General features: G+C 42.2%; 3 protein-coding genes across 3 annotated transcripts in view; 1 reads left to right on the forward strand and 2 right to left on the reverse strand.

Annotated features, from left to right (window-relative positions):
- Positions 1–625, reverse strand: part of Pde7b (phosphodiesterase 7B) — a 320,744-nt gene extending 320,119 nt beyond the window's left edge. The window contains exon 1 of the mRNA XM_057762340.1: positions 301–625. Coding sequence (XP_057618323.1) covers positions 301–321 — 21 coding nt within the window. The 5' untranslated portion in view covers positions 322–625. The remainder of the gene's footprint in view (positions 1–300) is intronic.
- Positions 626–3,474: 2,849 nt separating this feature from the next.
- On the reverse strand, positions 3,475–3,861 carry LOC130870112 (60S ribosomal protein L36a-like). Its single transcript, XM_057762697.1, has one exon. It carries the CDS (start codon positions 3,832–3,834, stop codon positions 3,514–3,516), a length of 321 nt encoding a protein of 106 aa, XP_057618680.1. The 5' UTR covers positions 3,835–3,861; the 3' UTR covers positions 3,475–3,513.
- A 4,279-nt stretch (positions 3,862–8,140) lies between these two features.
- Positions 8,141–9,020, forward strand: LOC130869879 (non-histone chromosomal protein HMG-17-like). The gene has a single exon (XM_057762357.1). It carries the CDS (start codon positions 8,250–8,252, stop codon positions 8,520–8,522), a length of 273 nt encoding a protein of 90 aa, XP_057618340.1. The 5' UTR covers positions 8,141–8,249; the 3' UTR covers positions 8,523–9,020.
- Positions 9,021–14,979: the final 5,959 nt, after the last annotated feature.

The raw sequence follows: 14,979 nt of genomic DNA on the forward strand, positions 1-14,979 counted from the left end.
CATGGGGACTTAAAGTGCAGAGAATTGCCAGGAATCTTGCTAGACTCTGCTGCCCTCAAAGAGTTAATTCAGGGCAAGTGACAATGCTCAGTCAGTTCGCTTAGAAAAAAGGAAGGAAATTCAAAAGCTGGTTGCGGTAGGAACAATCACAGACAAAAATAATATAGATATATACACACACACACAGGAATAGAGGTCCGGGTCCATTTTCAATAAAAACAAAAACCAAAACCATGGCGTCTCCCTGTGACTCTGTACTCTCAAGGAAAATCAACTTGCGCTGAAATTTGTTGTACATACCTCAACCATTAAACAAGACATTTAACCATAGTGGCAGTTCTGTGACCTTTGAAAGCCGGGGAATCTCTGAGCGGTGTGGTTTGTTCATGAAGACTTGTGCTGCAGAATCCAGCAACTTCATCCAGGATTAGGAGGATAATTATGTAAATTTTTAAAAGAAAAAGAAATATTTAAAAAAAAAAAAAAGAAAGGAAAAGAACGAAAGATACGCCAAAGCAGTCAGAGAGCCCGAGAGAGAAGGGAGGTAGAGAGCCAGGCTCTCTCTGGGTGAGGGCACTACTTTTCTCCCAGACAAGTGCTGGGACAGAGCCGAGCTTGCTGCAGTGCCCAGAGCAAGCGACTGGCTGGGTGAGCAGGCAGCCGGCCTGCGAGGCTGGGAGGTGCTGCTGTCAGTTGCCACAGGCAAGGAAAACCAGAGACCAATCGGCTTCTGCGCCGGCAGCTTACTGGAGTGGAGCCTTTTCTGTTTATGTTTCCTCATTTCAAGAGTGACGTCAAAGGGTTTAGTTTTTCCTCTGCATGTGCTATTAATTTTAAAGTACTGTACTATGGGAAGAATGCGTGTGTGTGTGTGTGTGTGTGTGTGTGTGTGTGTGTGCCTGTGATTAGCTGGGGTGCCCCACTCTCAGGAGAACCCGAGAAAGATTTTTTTTTTAATATTCAGAAACAATTTTTTTAAACAGTTTAAATCCCTTGGGGTTAAGTGTTTAAAATAATTTCAAAAAACAAAAACAAAACACGCTGAGCCAAGCGATAGCGGAGAGCTTTCTATTTTGCCGTGGGTGAGCTGATGAGCTTATACACAGTCGACAGCTTGTGGCTTAATTCTGAGCTCGTTCATGTTTACCCTTACCTAAAATAATGAATTGTTAATAAATATCTAGTGCTAAGCATGTGGACTTGGGCAAATGAGCCGGCGAACCTTAGCAGGACCCAGGAAGAGCAGAATCCACGTTGGCCCTGGCTGCTGGTGGCCCCTGCTTCTCCCACCTTCCTACAGCTTCTGAGGCAAAGCTTCAGGATTATTAAAATAGGGAGATTCCAGCTCATTCCTCACAAAAGTCGCTGAAGAGGCAGGACACTGTGAGGCCATGCAGACATGCCCCCTCCTGAGTGCACCAAGGTACAGTTATTTAGGGACACCTCTTCTGCCAGGAGCCCCAGCGAAACCCTGCATCTCTCCTCCCACTCTTGGAAACCTCTGTGGCTCCCATCTGTTGTTTCTGCTTCCCCCGGGTCCTCCCCACTCCATCCCCACTCTGATTTTATGAGGAAAACCTATTTTTCATTTCCTCCTCTGCCTTTGGGTTTCATGTCTTTCCCTGCTAATCCCACGCTGCTGACAGGCTTAGAAAGGGGGCGCGTGACTCAGCCAGTAGACTCAGATGTCTCTTTTGATCTGGGTGAAGATGATGTTTTAGGGATAGACACAGTACTTGAGAAGACCCAAGTCCTTTTTCAGAAATGAACATGATTTTTTTATTGTTTGTTTTTTAATTTTTGGAGAAATAAGGTATTTATTTATATGATTTTAGGTACTAAGGTTTATAAACCCTGCGGATTAGCAATTCTAATCCTAGTGATGAAGACAGGTAGTGAACATAGTACTTTCTCCCACATTGTCTATATTTTGGTAGGTGATTAAAGAATCGATAAAAATCCTGTATGGTAGTACACACTTAATATCCTAGGACTTGGGAGACTGAGGAAGGATGGTCATTAGTTCAATGTCACCCAGGGTGACTAAGTGAGATTCTGAATTAAAAACAAACAAACAAGCAAAAACCCCTAACACTAAAAATAAAGTAAATATGCGATTTTAGGCTGTACGAAAGACTTTAAAGTAAAGTAAGGTAGGAGCTGGAGCCGTGTGTAGTTCATGTGCAGTGTGCTTGCTATTTTGGGTGTCATGATCTGGGAAGCACTCTGATGAAGCAAGTTAGAGCGGAGGTCCGAATGTGGGCAGAGAGCATGTCACATGCACCTCTGCATTCCAGGTCCATGCCTGGCATAGTTAAAGACTGGGAAAGGGAGTTGGATGGCTAGGAGAGTGAAGAAAGAGGGTGTGAGGGAATGGCTTCATGGAGCTATGCCTAGGACCAGATTAGGAAGAATAGAGCATGCGTTCCAGAAAGGGGAGTCCTAAGATAGACTTCTTCTGAGGGTAAGCAAAAGCATCGGACCAATAATGAGTCCCACTGCACTTGGGAGGTGAGAAAGTATCATAGCCTGAACTTGGATAAGAGTCATGCAGAGGTGAAAGGTTCAGATTCTGGGAGGCTGTGTGTGTTTGCGTGTCGAAATGGCGCAGCTTAAAGACCTACGGTACAAAAGGGGAATCAAAAACGACTCCCTGGAGATTGGTTTGAGCAAAGAGTCATAATTTACTAATACAGGAAAGACTGCTTGAAGAGTCATTGTCCTCATGAAACTTGGATTCTTCTGCATAGAATAGTTTTCTTAATAAATGTGAAGTTGTTTAGGATATGGGATGGTAATATATTGTTGAGAAAATAAGGAGACAGTTGGTCAGATAAGAGTTTGTGGTCAATCAAGTATCCCAGAAAGGTCTCAAAATGAGAGGATATTGGGGTTCAAACCTGAGGTTGACAAAGGAAGAGCAATGAAATGGCATTCAGACAGGAGGAACAGCATTAAATGCAAAGGCTTTGAGGGGTGAATTGGTTGGTAAGGTAGGGATGATGGCAATGGCACGAGGTAAGTCATGTAGGGTTTTCTAAGTCATTGTAAGGGGTTTAGCATTTACTCTCATTGAAATGGAGCTTTAAGGAGAGCAATAAGAAGACCTGATTTAATTTCACCATGGTCCTTCTGGCAGTTATATGAAACCAATATGGAAGAAAGGAGTCTAACAAAGAAACTATTGTGCTGAGTCAAAGATCATGGTGGTATTGACCAGGATGCTCTTGGTGGACATGATTAGAAGTGGTTGCCTTTGGTATACATTGTGATGTTAGAGGCAATATTTCAGTAAATGGATTGGATTATATACCTAAGGGAGGAATTTAGCAAGAAGAGGCAATGGTTTCCTCTAAAATTTAGGGTTCGGCCAAGTGGAAAGAGAGCTAATACTGATTAAGAGACGGTGGGGGAACGAATTTTGAGGTGAAGATAAGGGTTTAATACGTTAGCTTTTTTTTTTTTTTTTTGAGTGAAAGCTCATGATTTTATTGTCTTCATAACAAGGTCAGCTTAGAACTGGATCACTTGGCCCTTTCTCTTCTTATCGCCACCCAGTTCAAAATGCTTGCATCTCTTAATAGCCAGCATCCTCTTAGATCTGCAGTTGGGCTCCACACATTCCAGTCTCAGCACAATCTTCTTTGTAGTTTTCGCCTTTTTGCGGAAAATAGGCTTAGTCTGCCCACCATAGCCACTCTGTTTCCTGTCATAACGCCGCTTTCCCTGGGCATACAAAGAATCTTTGCCCTTCTTGTACTGGGTCACTTTGTGGGGTTGGTGCTTGCCACATTTCTTGCAGAATGTCCGGCGGGTCTTAGGAGCGTTCACCATGTTGGCGGGTGCGATATCGGCACAGAAAGCAATACGTTAGCTTTTGCAGTGTGATTGTTACATAGAGATATCGGTTAGGGTACATTGTAGACTGTCCCCATGACTTTGTAAGTTGTTATTTATACATACGGCCGGCGGTAGATCAGAGTGTTAAAGGAATGAGTTCAGAAAGTGAGGACGTCGGCAGTCCTCTGTCAAATCACCAGGAAGAACTGGCAAAACAGACTGAGGCGAAGCCACCAGGAGATCCCAGAAAAGTCAGGACAGGATGGTGTCCTGGAAGACTGATGAAAGATTTCAGTGATCAAAATGGTAAAGTGAAGGCTTGATGAAAAGAGAGAATTAACCCTGGAAATTAGACTCATTTCTGTCTTTGATAAAAGTGGATCTTGTACTGTTAAGTAAGATGAGAAACTGGAGACGGAGTCTGAACAGTGGGAACAGACTGCGTATTGCATTTACCACACTTGTGAGACATCCAAATAGAAGAGTTCTGTAGGCAGTTCCTTTAGAATTTTGGAGAGCCGGGGATAAAAGAAATACTATTGACAATAAGGGGGAGTATGTGAGAGTAATCAGTAAATCAGAAGACGCCCAAGGGCTGCGCGTCTAGATGCTCCGAGGTTTAGTTCCTGGGAGCATGAGGCAGATCTGGGACAAGGATATCAAGAAGCCATGGAAGCATTGAACAACCGAGATAATGGCTTCTCAGGTGTCAAGTTCCACGTCAGAACACTGGATCGAATGCTGCCCCCTTGTCATCCAAATTGGTATATTGGCGTCTTTGCCCTATTTTTCCTGTACTTGGAAACACAGCTTTTTGCGAAGGCTGTTAAAGCTAAGTGAGTTTTAGTAGCAGAGCCTCAGTCTAACAGGGCTGGTGGGAGGTCGTAGAAGATAGAAGAGTTAGTTTCTCTGTCTTGACCCCCTCTCTGTCGTGAGGGTAGAAAGGGGGTTGCTGTCTGACAGTTTGGAAGAGTCTCCTCCAGATACGACCTCTGCTGGAAGTGACTTCCAGTCTTCAGAGCTGGGAGGCAATAGGCTTCTGTTGTGTAAGCCAAGCCCGTCTATGCTATCTCCCTATGGCACCTCAGGCAAGCTAATGCAGTCACGGTGGTCGGTCAGTTCTCTGTCCTGTCTTAAGTCATCGATGTTGGTTATCTACATTGGCTTTCAGCTACATTTTCATTGGAAAAAAATCTTCCTGATTTTAATGTATCTATCTGCCTATGGTTCCGAGAGGTGGCCATTCATTCTCTGCTCTCTGCCATGAATGTGGGAGAAAAAATTAAGGGTACATAAAGAGATATATCTGCATTGATATTACTTAATAACTATTGATATCTGTCTGACTCCACCAAACAGAGGAATATCAACGCTAAGGTTACTGAAGTTAAACTATGAAACACTTGTTCTGTGAGCACCATTGTGAAACACATACATTGGAATGGACTTTGGAGAACATCCCTTGAAATGACGATATCTTTTGCAATTTATTACGTATAAAAATAATCTAAAAGGAGTGACCTTATTTTAAACCTTTTCATTTCCTTTCTTAATCTCTTTCTTAAATAGCCCATAGCCCATGATTCAGAGGAATGACCATTCTCTTTTTCTTCCTTTATAATTCAGCTGTGTATGTTCTCTATTGAGAGATTTAAAAGCACAATTCTTCTCTCGCTGTACTCCAGGATGATGGGATTTCTCAGAGTGCAGATGTTAAATTCATTCATAAAACCCTTTTTGAATATGTGTTTGTGGAAGAATCCAGTACCATATGCTCAGCGCACTATTGGGAGTACAGAGATTGATGGAATGTGGTCTCTGTCTTTGAAAGTCCTTCTCTTGGCATCTCCTTTAACAGACATGTCTCCATAGCAGTGAGAAGAAGAGGCAACAAATGCCCCTAAGGAAGAAAAAGGACAACAGAAATTCAGAAAAAGGAAAGAGTATGCTCAGGAAAATTAGAGAAGACTTGGTAAAACGTGAGAGAGAGTTGCTTTGTCCTTAAGCAGGAAGACACGTGTTACGCACAGGGACTGACTGATAGGTTCAGAATGATAGAAATAAAGATGTGGGAAAGGCAAAATGTGTTATGCCTCCATGGGACAGTTTAGTGAAATGACAAAAAGAAAAAAGGAATTTGAATGTTAAGCATTGGGGAATATTGGAGGCTCCCAAGTAGGGGTTTGAAATTACTATAGTTTTACTAGCAAAGTAATCTTGTGATGGATAAAGACCTGTAATTACACCACAAAAGATTGAATAATTTCATAGGGAAATCCTGGGATAGAGGTAGACTCTGATCTTAACAATTGTATCTCTCTTAGTTGTTGGAGGAGGGCCCGCTTGTTTGTCTCAGCTGCCTGACTAGTTTAACTCCAAAATTATTACACAGAAACTTATTAATGAAATCACTGCTTGGCCCATTAGCTCTAGCTTCTTATTGGCTAACTCTTACATATTAATATAACTCATCTCCACTAATCTGTGTATTAATCTGCGTGGCCTACCAGCAAATTTTCAGCACGTCTGTCTTTAGCGGAGGTAGCTTCATGGCATCCCTGTGACTCTGCCTCCTTTCTCCCAGTATGCCATTTACTTCTCCCCACCTGGCTCTGTTCCCCTACAGCTCTGCTATAGGCCCAAAGCAGTTCCTTTATCAACCAATGAAAGTAACACATGGACAAAAGGATCTTGTACACCACTCGGTAGAGTTAAAGTTGAGGTGAAATCTGCAGGGTACATGAGAGGATGTAAAGAGGAAAGGATGCCTGAGATGAGCAGAAGGTGTTTCAGTAGAAGTGCAGGGTGTCAAGGATGCAGAAGGATTTCTGGTTGAGATGCCAGCACTTGCAAACAAGGGCGCTTGGGTGAAGATGAATCTTGTTTCTTCTGGAGATGAATACAAGGTAATTTGACTAGAAGGATGGTAAATGACGATATGAATGTAGGATTGCAGTGAAGTATGGTCAGGTGTGGGCTCCAATCCATGGGGCTGGTGTTATTATAAGGAGAGACAAGAACATTGACACATGGAAGGATGAGGACACAGATGACATGGAAGGACACAGATGACATGGAAGATAAGGACACAGATGACATGGAAGGACACAGATGACATGGAAGATAAGGACACAGATGACATGGAAGGACACAGATGACATGGAAGATGAGGACACAGATGACATGAAAGATAAGGACACAGATGACATGGAAGGACACAGATGACATGGAAGATAAGGACACAGATGACATGGAAAATAAGGACACAGACGTACTTGTAAGGATGAGGACACCCATGACCTGGAAGGACAACCATGTAAAGATATATGTAGAGGTGTCTTTACTCCAAGCAGAGAGCCCTCAGTAAAAATTGTGCGGGATTTTTGTTTTTCAGAACTGTTAAATAAGCTTCTGTTGTTCAAGACACATAGTCTTGGGTATTTTGCTACAGCTGCCCTGGCGTATTAACTCACCCCACAGCATAGATCCTACAGCAAAGACTTTGGCAAACATTCTCTCTTTAAGAAATTAGAAGTGCAGTGGAACATACTTCTAATCCCAGCATACAGTAGGAATATCTTTATGAATTTGAGACTTATCTGAATTCCAGGTCAGTGAGGGATACATGGTAAGACCACATCTAAAAAATAATCTTTTGTTGTGTTGTTCAGCTAGTGTATTTGTTATAATGATGCATTTCTCCAATGTTTATATTTTTTCTCATTGATTAGTGTTCTATATTACTAAGTAGTTTGTTTATTCAACATTGACATAATTATTTTAAAGCAAAACTTATTAAGGTGTTCTGGTGATTATATTGTTTGCAATGTTATACATTTTTTTCATGCCAATTATCTTTATACATTTAAAACTGAGATTTCACTTATGGTCTTTTTGAAAAAAAATGGTATTGAAAATGCTGAGTTTTTAAGCCATTAAAAAATTGGGGAACATTAAGAGAACTTTCAGTGCAAAAGATCAAATAATGTGTTGGAGTTTGATTGTTAACTGTACAAATACCTTAAAATAGCTAGCTTTCCCAGAGTATCAAAAACTGAATCTCATTGAACAGAAGATAACCCACAGTTTTTTTTTTTTCAGGAATCTTCTACTTATTAAAAACAAATCATTATTTTCAGATTGTATTCTTAAGTATTCAATAATGAATCATCATTTGGAACTAAACATATTTAAGACCAATGGTTCAAATCTATACCTTTCTCTGCAATTCCACTGTTTGGCACAGCAATATGTAGCGGTGTAATGATTGAACTGATAAAAACGAGGTTGATGGGAGCAGTGTGAAGAAGCAGCGAGAACGACCCCCGGACGGACCCCAGCCGCGCACCGCTGCAGCCCCGCGTTCAGCGCCGACGTCCCCCCCCCCCCCCCCCCCCCCCCCCGCCGCCATGCCCAAAAGAAAGGCTGAAGGGGATACTAAAGGAGATAAAGCCAAGGTGAAGGACGAGCCACAGAGAAGATCGGCAAGGTTGTCCGCTAAACCTGCTCCTCCAAAGCCAGAGCCCAAACCTAAAAGGGCCCCTGCAAAGAAGGGAGAGAAGGTACCCAAGGGGAAGAAAGGGAAGGCCGATGCTGGTAAGGATGCCAATAATCCTGCAGAGAATGGAGACGCCAAAACAGACCAGGCACAAAAAACTGAAGGTGCTGGAGACGCCAAGTGAAATGTGTGCGTTTTTGATAACTGTGTACTTCTGGTGACTGTACAGTTTGAAATACTATTTTTTATCAAGTTTTATAAAAATGCAGAATTTTGTTTTGCTTTCTTTTTTTTTAAAGCTATGTTGTTAGCACACAGAACGCTTCATTGTTTTGGGTGGGGAGGAACATGTGTCCCTAGCGGTGTCTCCCAAGCTGGATGGATGATGGTTCATGATGGAAAACCTCTTTCCCTGATAATTTTGAAAGACTCCTCTTGGCTCCCAGGAGAGACGTCCTGGGGACATGTTGACATATGTGGCCACCATGGCACAACATGCCTTGTGTGGGAAAACTCAGTTCATTTTTATATCCTCCTCCCCCTGTACCATCAACATAGACTTAACTCCCTTAAGACCAGAGACCTGTTGGAACCTGATCCCCAAAATTGGTTTTGCCAGTCTGTTGGGCAATCTGGACTTTGCAGTGATATTGAGTGTCCTCAAAAGTGCAGCGGTTCCTTTTATAGATTATGGATCTGCAGATTGACAATTCTGCCATTTTCATTTCATTTCCTGAAAGTCAGGGTCGGCTTGTGAAAAGTTGTGAAACAACATCTTCAATGTGAAATGTCAGCCCTCACTCTAAACTCCTCCCCCTTTTCAGAGCATCCAATGAAGACTCACCGGGTTTTATAGTGACTTTCTGATTTTGGTAGTCGATACAAGAAGGGAGTTTGGAAGTTCTTGTATACTGTTACTGATTGTCTGCCCATGTTCTGCCTGGAAAACCATGATTGTTTATGGAAAGTGTCTTTAATAAAGCTGGATACAGTTTGGCTTGGAAAAAAAAATGACGTTGATGGAAAATTGATGTGAAAATCAAATATGTAATTCAGAGAGAGCAAGAAAATTCTATAACATGTGAAAGGTTCCGCCAGCAGTTCAGAGATGCTAGGAGTCTGGATTCTTTGAACTCACACAGAAGTAATCACATACTTTCGTGAACAATGGAGACAGGAATGAAGCAGGAGATGGTCCAGATAATAAGGCACTTGCCTTGAAAAACACAAGGACCCGAGTTTGGTCCCCATAACCCTAGAGGAAGAGTTGGACATGGTGATGCAGGAACAGGTAGGTACCTTGGGATTACTGACCATCAGTGGACCTATCAGCTTCTCCTCTATCAGTGAATAAAATCTAAATTCACAACAGGAACATCTTCTCATATGTTCAAAGGTGGTATTAGAGCCTTAAGAAAAACCAGAATGCTGAAGGTTGTCTAGACTCTTACATGGAAATAAAGGATCCCATACTGAGTATCGTTTCTTGTATACTTTTGATCCTATTTTCCCTTGTACTTCTGTGGTTCTCTATACAAGACAGGTACTCGATGAATTATTCAGTACTTTTCCCAAACATGTTCTCACTGCTGATGCTCCACACAGCATCAGATCGGATAGATAGCCTTTTGTGTCTGCTGATATGTGACCTCGGCATGCACTGCATTTGTCCCCATGGATACCAAATTTCTGTGAATGGAGTTTGGAGTGAAGGAAGTCTATAGGGGAAGCCTCGTTTGGCTCCTTCTTTTGGCTCAAGTTCTTGCCTTTTTGCCTCCCCCAAACATTTCCCGCCCCAGGTTATAGACTGCAAGAGCCCTGCATGTTAGGTGTGATAGAAAGCCTTTGTAGTTTGGATCATAGAAATTTCTGTTTGCTTCCTGTTGACTGATCAGTGAACACCAAGTACAGAAATTGCTGCTGCTGCAGGAAATGAGAAGTTACAACCCTGACCCTATTTCTGACAAGTTCTAACTTGAAATCCCACCCCAAGAGGTTCAGAAGCCTGGGATTCAGTGAGGGCAACAATGAAAGTGTGTGTGTGTGAGGGGGGTTGGATGTTTCCTAGAGCAAATTTATCATTTTATAAGGGTATATTGAAACGACAAGGCTTCCCGGGGCTCCGAATGGTCAGGGAGCCTCATCTCAGGTTGGAATGTTACTAGCTTGTCAAATCCCCGATCACTACACTGTGCTTGTTAAAATGCTGATGTTAAAAATTTCACTCTTGTTATTAAATAAGAAAGCAGTAAGCAAAACTTATGATTCCAGTAAGAGAGGCACGATGTGGAGAGGTGTGCAGCTAGTAAGACCATTGCTGCAAAACCTCTCAAGACTGGATCCATTAGGGAAAAGCAAAGGAAAGTACTCTTGATGATTTTTCAAAAATTGAGAGCTGCCTTCCTGTTTAATGCTTTACCTGTTTGTTGAACTATGTGCTCTGTTTTAATGCCTAACCTTGTTCAAAGAGCAACAGGCACACTAAAATTAATGGTTTATATATTTTTGTCTTGGCTATTTACTCATTCTGAACCTAAAAAGGAAGGTCTTAGATCATCTTAGAATTAAGTAAGAACACCTTATGCGAAAAAAAATGGAGAGATAGGAGCAGGACACCCAAGAGACTAAAATCAAAGATGCCAGGCAGCTGAGTATTCACAGAAACCATTGCACTCCTCGTAGTTGTGACCCTGAATATGGTGCAAAGACTGTACACTGGCCACCCTGGCCAGAATGAAATTAGCCAAGAATCCCTGGCAGGACTCTAATGACTTCCCAGAAAGATCAGGCAGCCTTTGGAGACTCAGTGTTCCTTAGCATTTAGAGTTTGTGCTAGGACTAAGCACAGAGTCCAATACTAACTCACTATAGTTTCCATGGCCAGGCTTTCTTCTTTTCTCTCACCAAAATACAGGCTAAGTTTGGGATTTAAAAGTTTTTTCCCCATTAAAAAAGAAACTATCTCCATATTTTTAAAAAAAAATCATGCTCCTCCCAGTGACAGATAACTCCAGGTAAGAGTGGCTAAAAATTGCTCTTCTCCAGACAGCTGTCAGAATCGAGCTCCCTCCCACACTTCAGGGGTGGGAGAGGCAGAGACAGCAGGGAAGAAGTTTCAGGAAATATTCATGCTCATGACATCTTTGACATTCTGAAGCAAACCTAATGAGTATCTTGCTCCTCCCCCCCCTTTTTCCCAAGTTAGGCAAAAACAGAAGTTCAAGGGAGTACCAGGCATGTCTGAGAGAGATAAAAGCTTGTTTCTGATCCTCAGTTTAAAGTCGGGAAAACACTTTCCTGAGAGGCAGAAAAACTTTACAGAACAAAATAGAAGAAGCCATCACTCTGGGCATATTCTGGCTTCAATATTAACACACCTGCTAGGTGTAAAGGAACGGGCTGCTCCTCACCACAATGACGAGAACATTCATTGAAAAAGAAGAGCTTTTGAATCAGATAATGTCAACTAATTATATTCTGGAAAAATGTCTGTCAACTCACAGAAGAACAATTCACAGATCCACTTAGAAAAATAGTGAGGCAAACAGCAAAACATTCTTCACGTCAGTGAGACCTTCAGATGGCATTCTCCAGACTGAATAACAGCGTTGCTGAACTCCTTCCAGTGGAGGGTGATGTCACAATTTTATCTGGCACCACCTGAATAGCATAATTTGTTCTATTACCTCTTCCCTACAAAGCTTCTTGTTCGTGCCTCTCAGATCTAAGAGCACAGTGAGGACCACTTTTTCTCTCTGTTTTCACTCACTGCCCTTAACTCGATGGTCTAACCTGCTATTCTCTCTATAGATGGGAGGCAGATGAACACCACCGGGGTGAATGAACGAGTTTCTGCTCTGGGGAATAGCATGTCTCACATTCCCTTGCAAGTTTTATTGTTTCCTATTAGGTTTAACAAATATAAGTATTTAGACAGTATTTGCATAGGCGTCTGTAAACATTACAAGCCCTGTACTTGCTTATGGCACTTAGAATATATGTGTATGTTTACATATGATATATATGTATTGAGTGTTTTAGAAACAGGAAAGAAGTTTGTTGGTGGAGGATACTTGTTATTGACTTAAAACATGTTCCATGTTCTTATTTTTCTACAGTCGCCAATAACAACCCTATGAGATAGTAACATTACCTCCTTTGACAGATAGGCAGCTGGAATACAGAGAGACTCCTAATCTATCCAAAATCGCCTGTGATTTCAGCTCATGTGCCGCCTCTTCCATGCCTGACAGCCTTTTCCTCACTAAATCAGGTCTAATGGTGGTTTAAACCCTTGATGCTTGCAGTGGCTACTCCTAATCTATTATTTATTGAGGGCTTACTATGTCCAGTATGCACTTGGGATACAAACAGAGCGTAAGATAAATTTCTATCCCTTTTCCCCCCTGCCAGTGTCCTGGACCAATAAAAGCCAGTGTTGCAACTTGAATGTTTCTTTTGAAATTCAAATATCATCAGTGGGATAGCATTAGGAGGTGGGTCTTTAAGAACAGGTAGATCATGACTGTTTCTCCTTGGAAAGTCCTGGCGAAAGCTCTGCTGGGTACTTTAAAATCCAACTTTCTTCCTTCTGTGATGTGAGGCAACAGCATTTGGGAGCAGAGAGCCCCCCCTACTAGATGAGGAAGTCAACCAGTACCTCCCTCTTGGCCTTGCCAGCCTAGGAATGACAGGACAATAAACTTCTTCTCTTTATAAATTACCCCACTTGCGATCTTTTCCTACAGTAGCACAGATGGATTAAGATAACACAACGTTCTGAGCATAGGAGAGTGCAAAGATGACTAGAGCCCTTCAATTGGCATTTGAAGTAGTCACAAATCACGCCCCGCAACTCATGATTTTCTCACATCAACAGAAATCAGCTTTAGTATTAACGTGAGATCTTTAGGAGCAGCAGTTGCTAAGATTATTTCTTTTCTGTAGCTAAAAATACTATTGAAATGAATTGACTTTTTTTGAGAAAACTTTGAAAACAAAGTTCACCTGGTGAGTCGAAGCCTCTGATCAGCACAAGTACAAAGAAGCTGATGCGTATCAACCTCCTTCTCGGAATTGAGAGATACTCCGGATTACTGGAGTTGGAAGAACTATGTCCTTTTAGCCACGTGTTCAGAGCTCCTCTAGACTCGTGTCGAGTCGTGGATGAATGAAGGGGAAATACAATCTCCAAGAATGTTTTTATGGTTCATGAAGGGAGGATGCTGTCAGAGAACTTAGTCCTCTGAAAGTTATCTTTTGTTATTAAGAAACAATCGTCTAAATCAACTCAGCTTCCAGAGGTGGTTCTGCTCTGCCTCTTTCTCTACCTCCTGTGCCAGGGAAGGGAAGACTGAGATGACTCAGTTCATTCTTTTGTAGAGGGCTGCACAGCTCCTGCTGGTGAGGTGACCCTTCTCAGATGCTTATCACTAAGTAAATGCACACCTAACAACTGTTCTCCATCTGGGTTCTAGGTCACCAGTCGCTCAGATAATGAGGGTAGGGAAGGCGTCCCGAAAGAAACAGCTCTTAGGCAAGGTCCGGAAAGCAAACAAAGTTGAAGAAAAATTAGTTCCAGACCTTTATAGGGCCACTAGTTCAGAAGGCAACGGTCCAAGTTTCTAATTGTCGGGGTCCTGCCTAACCTTAAGGGTGCGCACAAAGAAGACATTGTTCTAAATCAGACCTAGCACCAGAGAAGAGGACACACGCAGCGGGGCCGAGCTGTAGCAGAGCTGTGACCGCGAGGAGGCTTTCTCCATTGTCTAAAAGTTGTTTTTTCCTGGATTTGAGAAATCTTTTGACCCTCTCAGGCCCGTCAAACAAAAATGCCAGCATCTGACGAAATGTGTAGTTCCTAGCCGATGTCTCCCTGCGGCCCCATTCCAGCCGTTACAGTAACATTATCTAAGGAGCGTTGGGAAGGTGGCTCAGTTGATAAAATGCTTGCTCCAATGGCACAGGGACCTGAGTTTGAACCCTAGGACTCAAGTTTAAAAAAGAAAAAAAAGAAAAAAGAAAAAACCAGCAAGATCATTGAGTGCACTGGTCCAAGTGCCTTTTAACCTAGCACTGGGGAAATGGAGAGAGGTGGGTCCCTGAGGCTCAATGTCAGCCTAAGTAATTGACTTGGTAAGCTCCAGGCCACTGAGAGATATCCCCAAAAAAACAAATTAAAAAAGATCCCCTTTAAGTTTTCATGATCTATTTTTCTGAACTTCAATTTTTCTCAAGAAGCATGCTTTCTGCAATAATAGAAAAGGAAAGTCTAGAAGGAATGAGTTAACTTCACCATGTCATATAAACCATTATTATGAGTCTCCGAATATTAAATATAATGCTGTGGTTTATTGAGTGCTGAGGGCAGTGGTACAGTTTAATTGAGGATTTCCTGTGCTGTCTGGGATGGAGAATAAGGGCTTGTATTGTAGCCTCCCTTCCCTTCTTTCCCCTTTCCTGCAAAGCCCCATATATCAATCAAATAGAATTAGTGTAATTAGGAAGTGACTAAAGGCACAGGGTCCTTCCCCTCAGGTTCCCCACCCCCCCAATAAAAACTGTAGTGTTCCTCCAAAGCAAGTAAGTTTATCTATTCACTAGAGTTAATTGAATGTTTTCATTGTATTTTTAAGGAGCTT

The sequence above is a fragment of the Chionomys nivalis genome, chromosome 2, assembly GCF_950005125.1.
Source record: "Chionomys nivalis chromosome 2, mChiNiv1.1, whole genome shotgun sequence".
Taxonomy (NCBI): Eukaryota; Metazoa; Chordata; class Mammalia; order Rodentia; family Cricetidae; genus Chionomys; species Chionomys nivalis.

Excerpts from the sequence above, each read along its gene's own strand:
- LOC130870112 (XM_057762697.1), bottom strand. The coding sequence starts at position 3,834 with ATGGTGAACGCTCCTAAGACCCGCCGGACATTCTGCAAGAAATGTGGC.
- LOC130869879 (XM_057762357.1), top strand. The coding sequence starts at position 8,250 with ATGCCCAAAAGAAAGGCTGAAGGGGATACTAAAGGAGATAAAGCCAAG.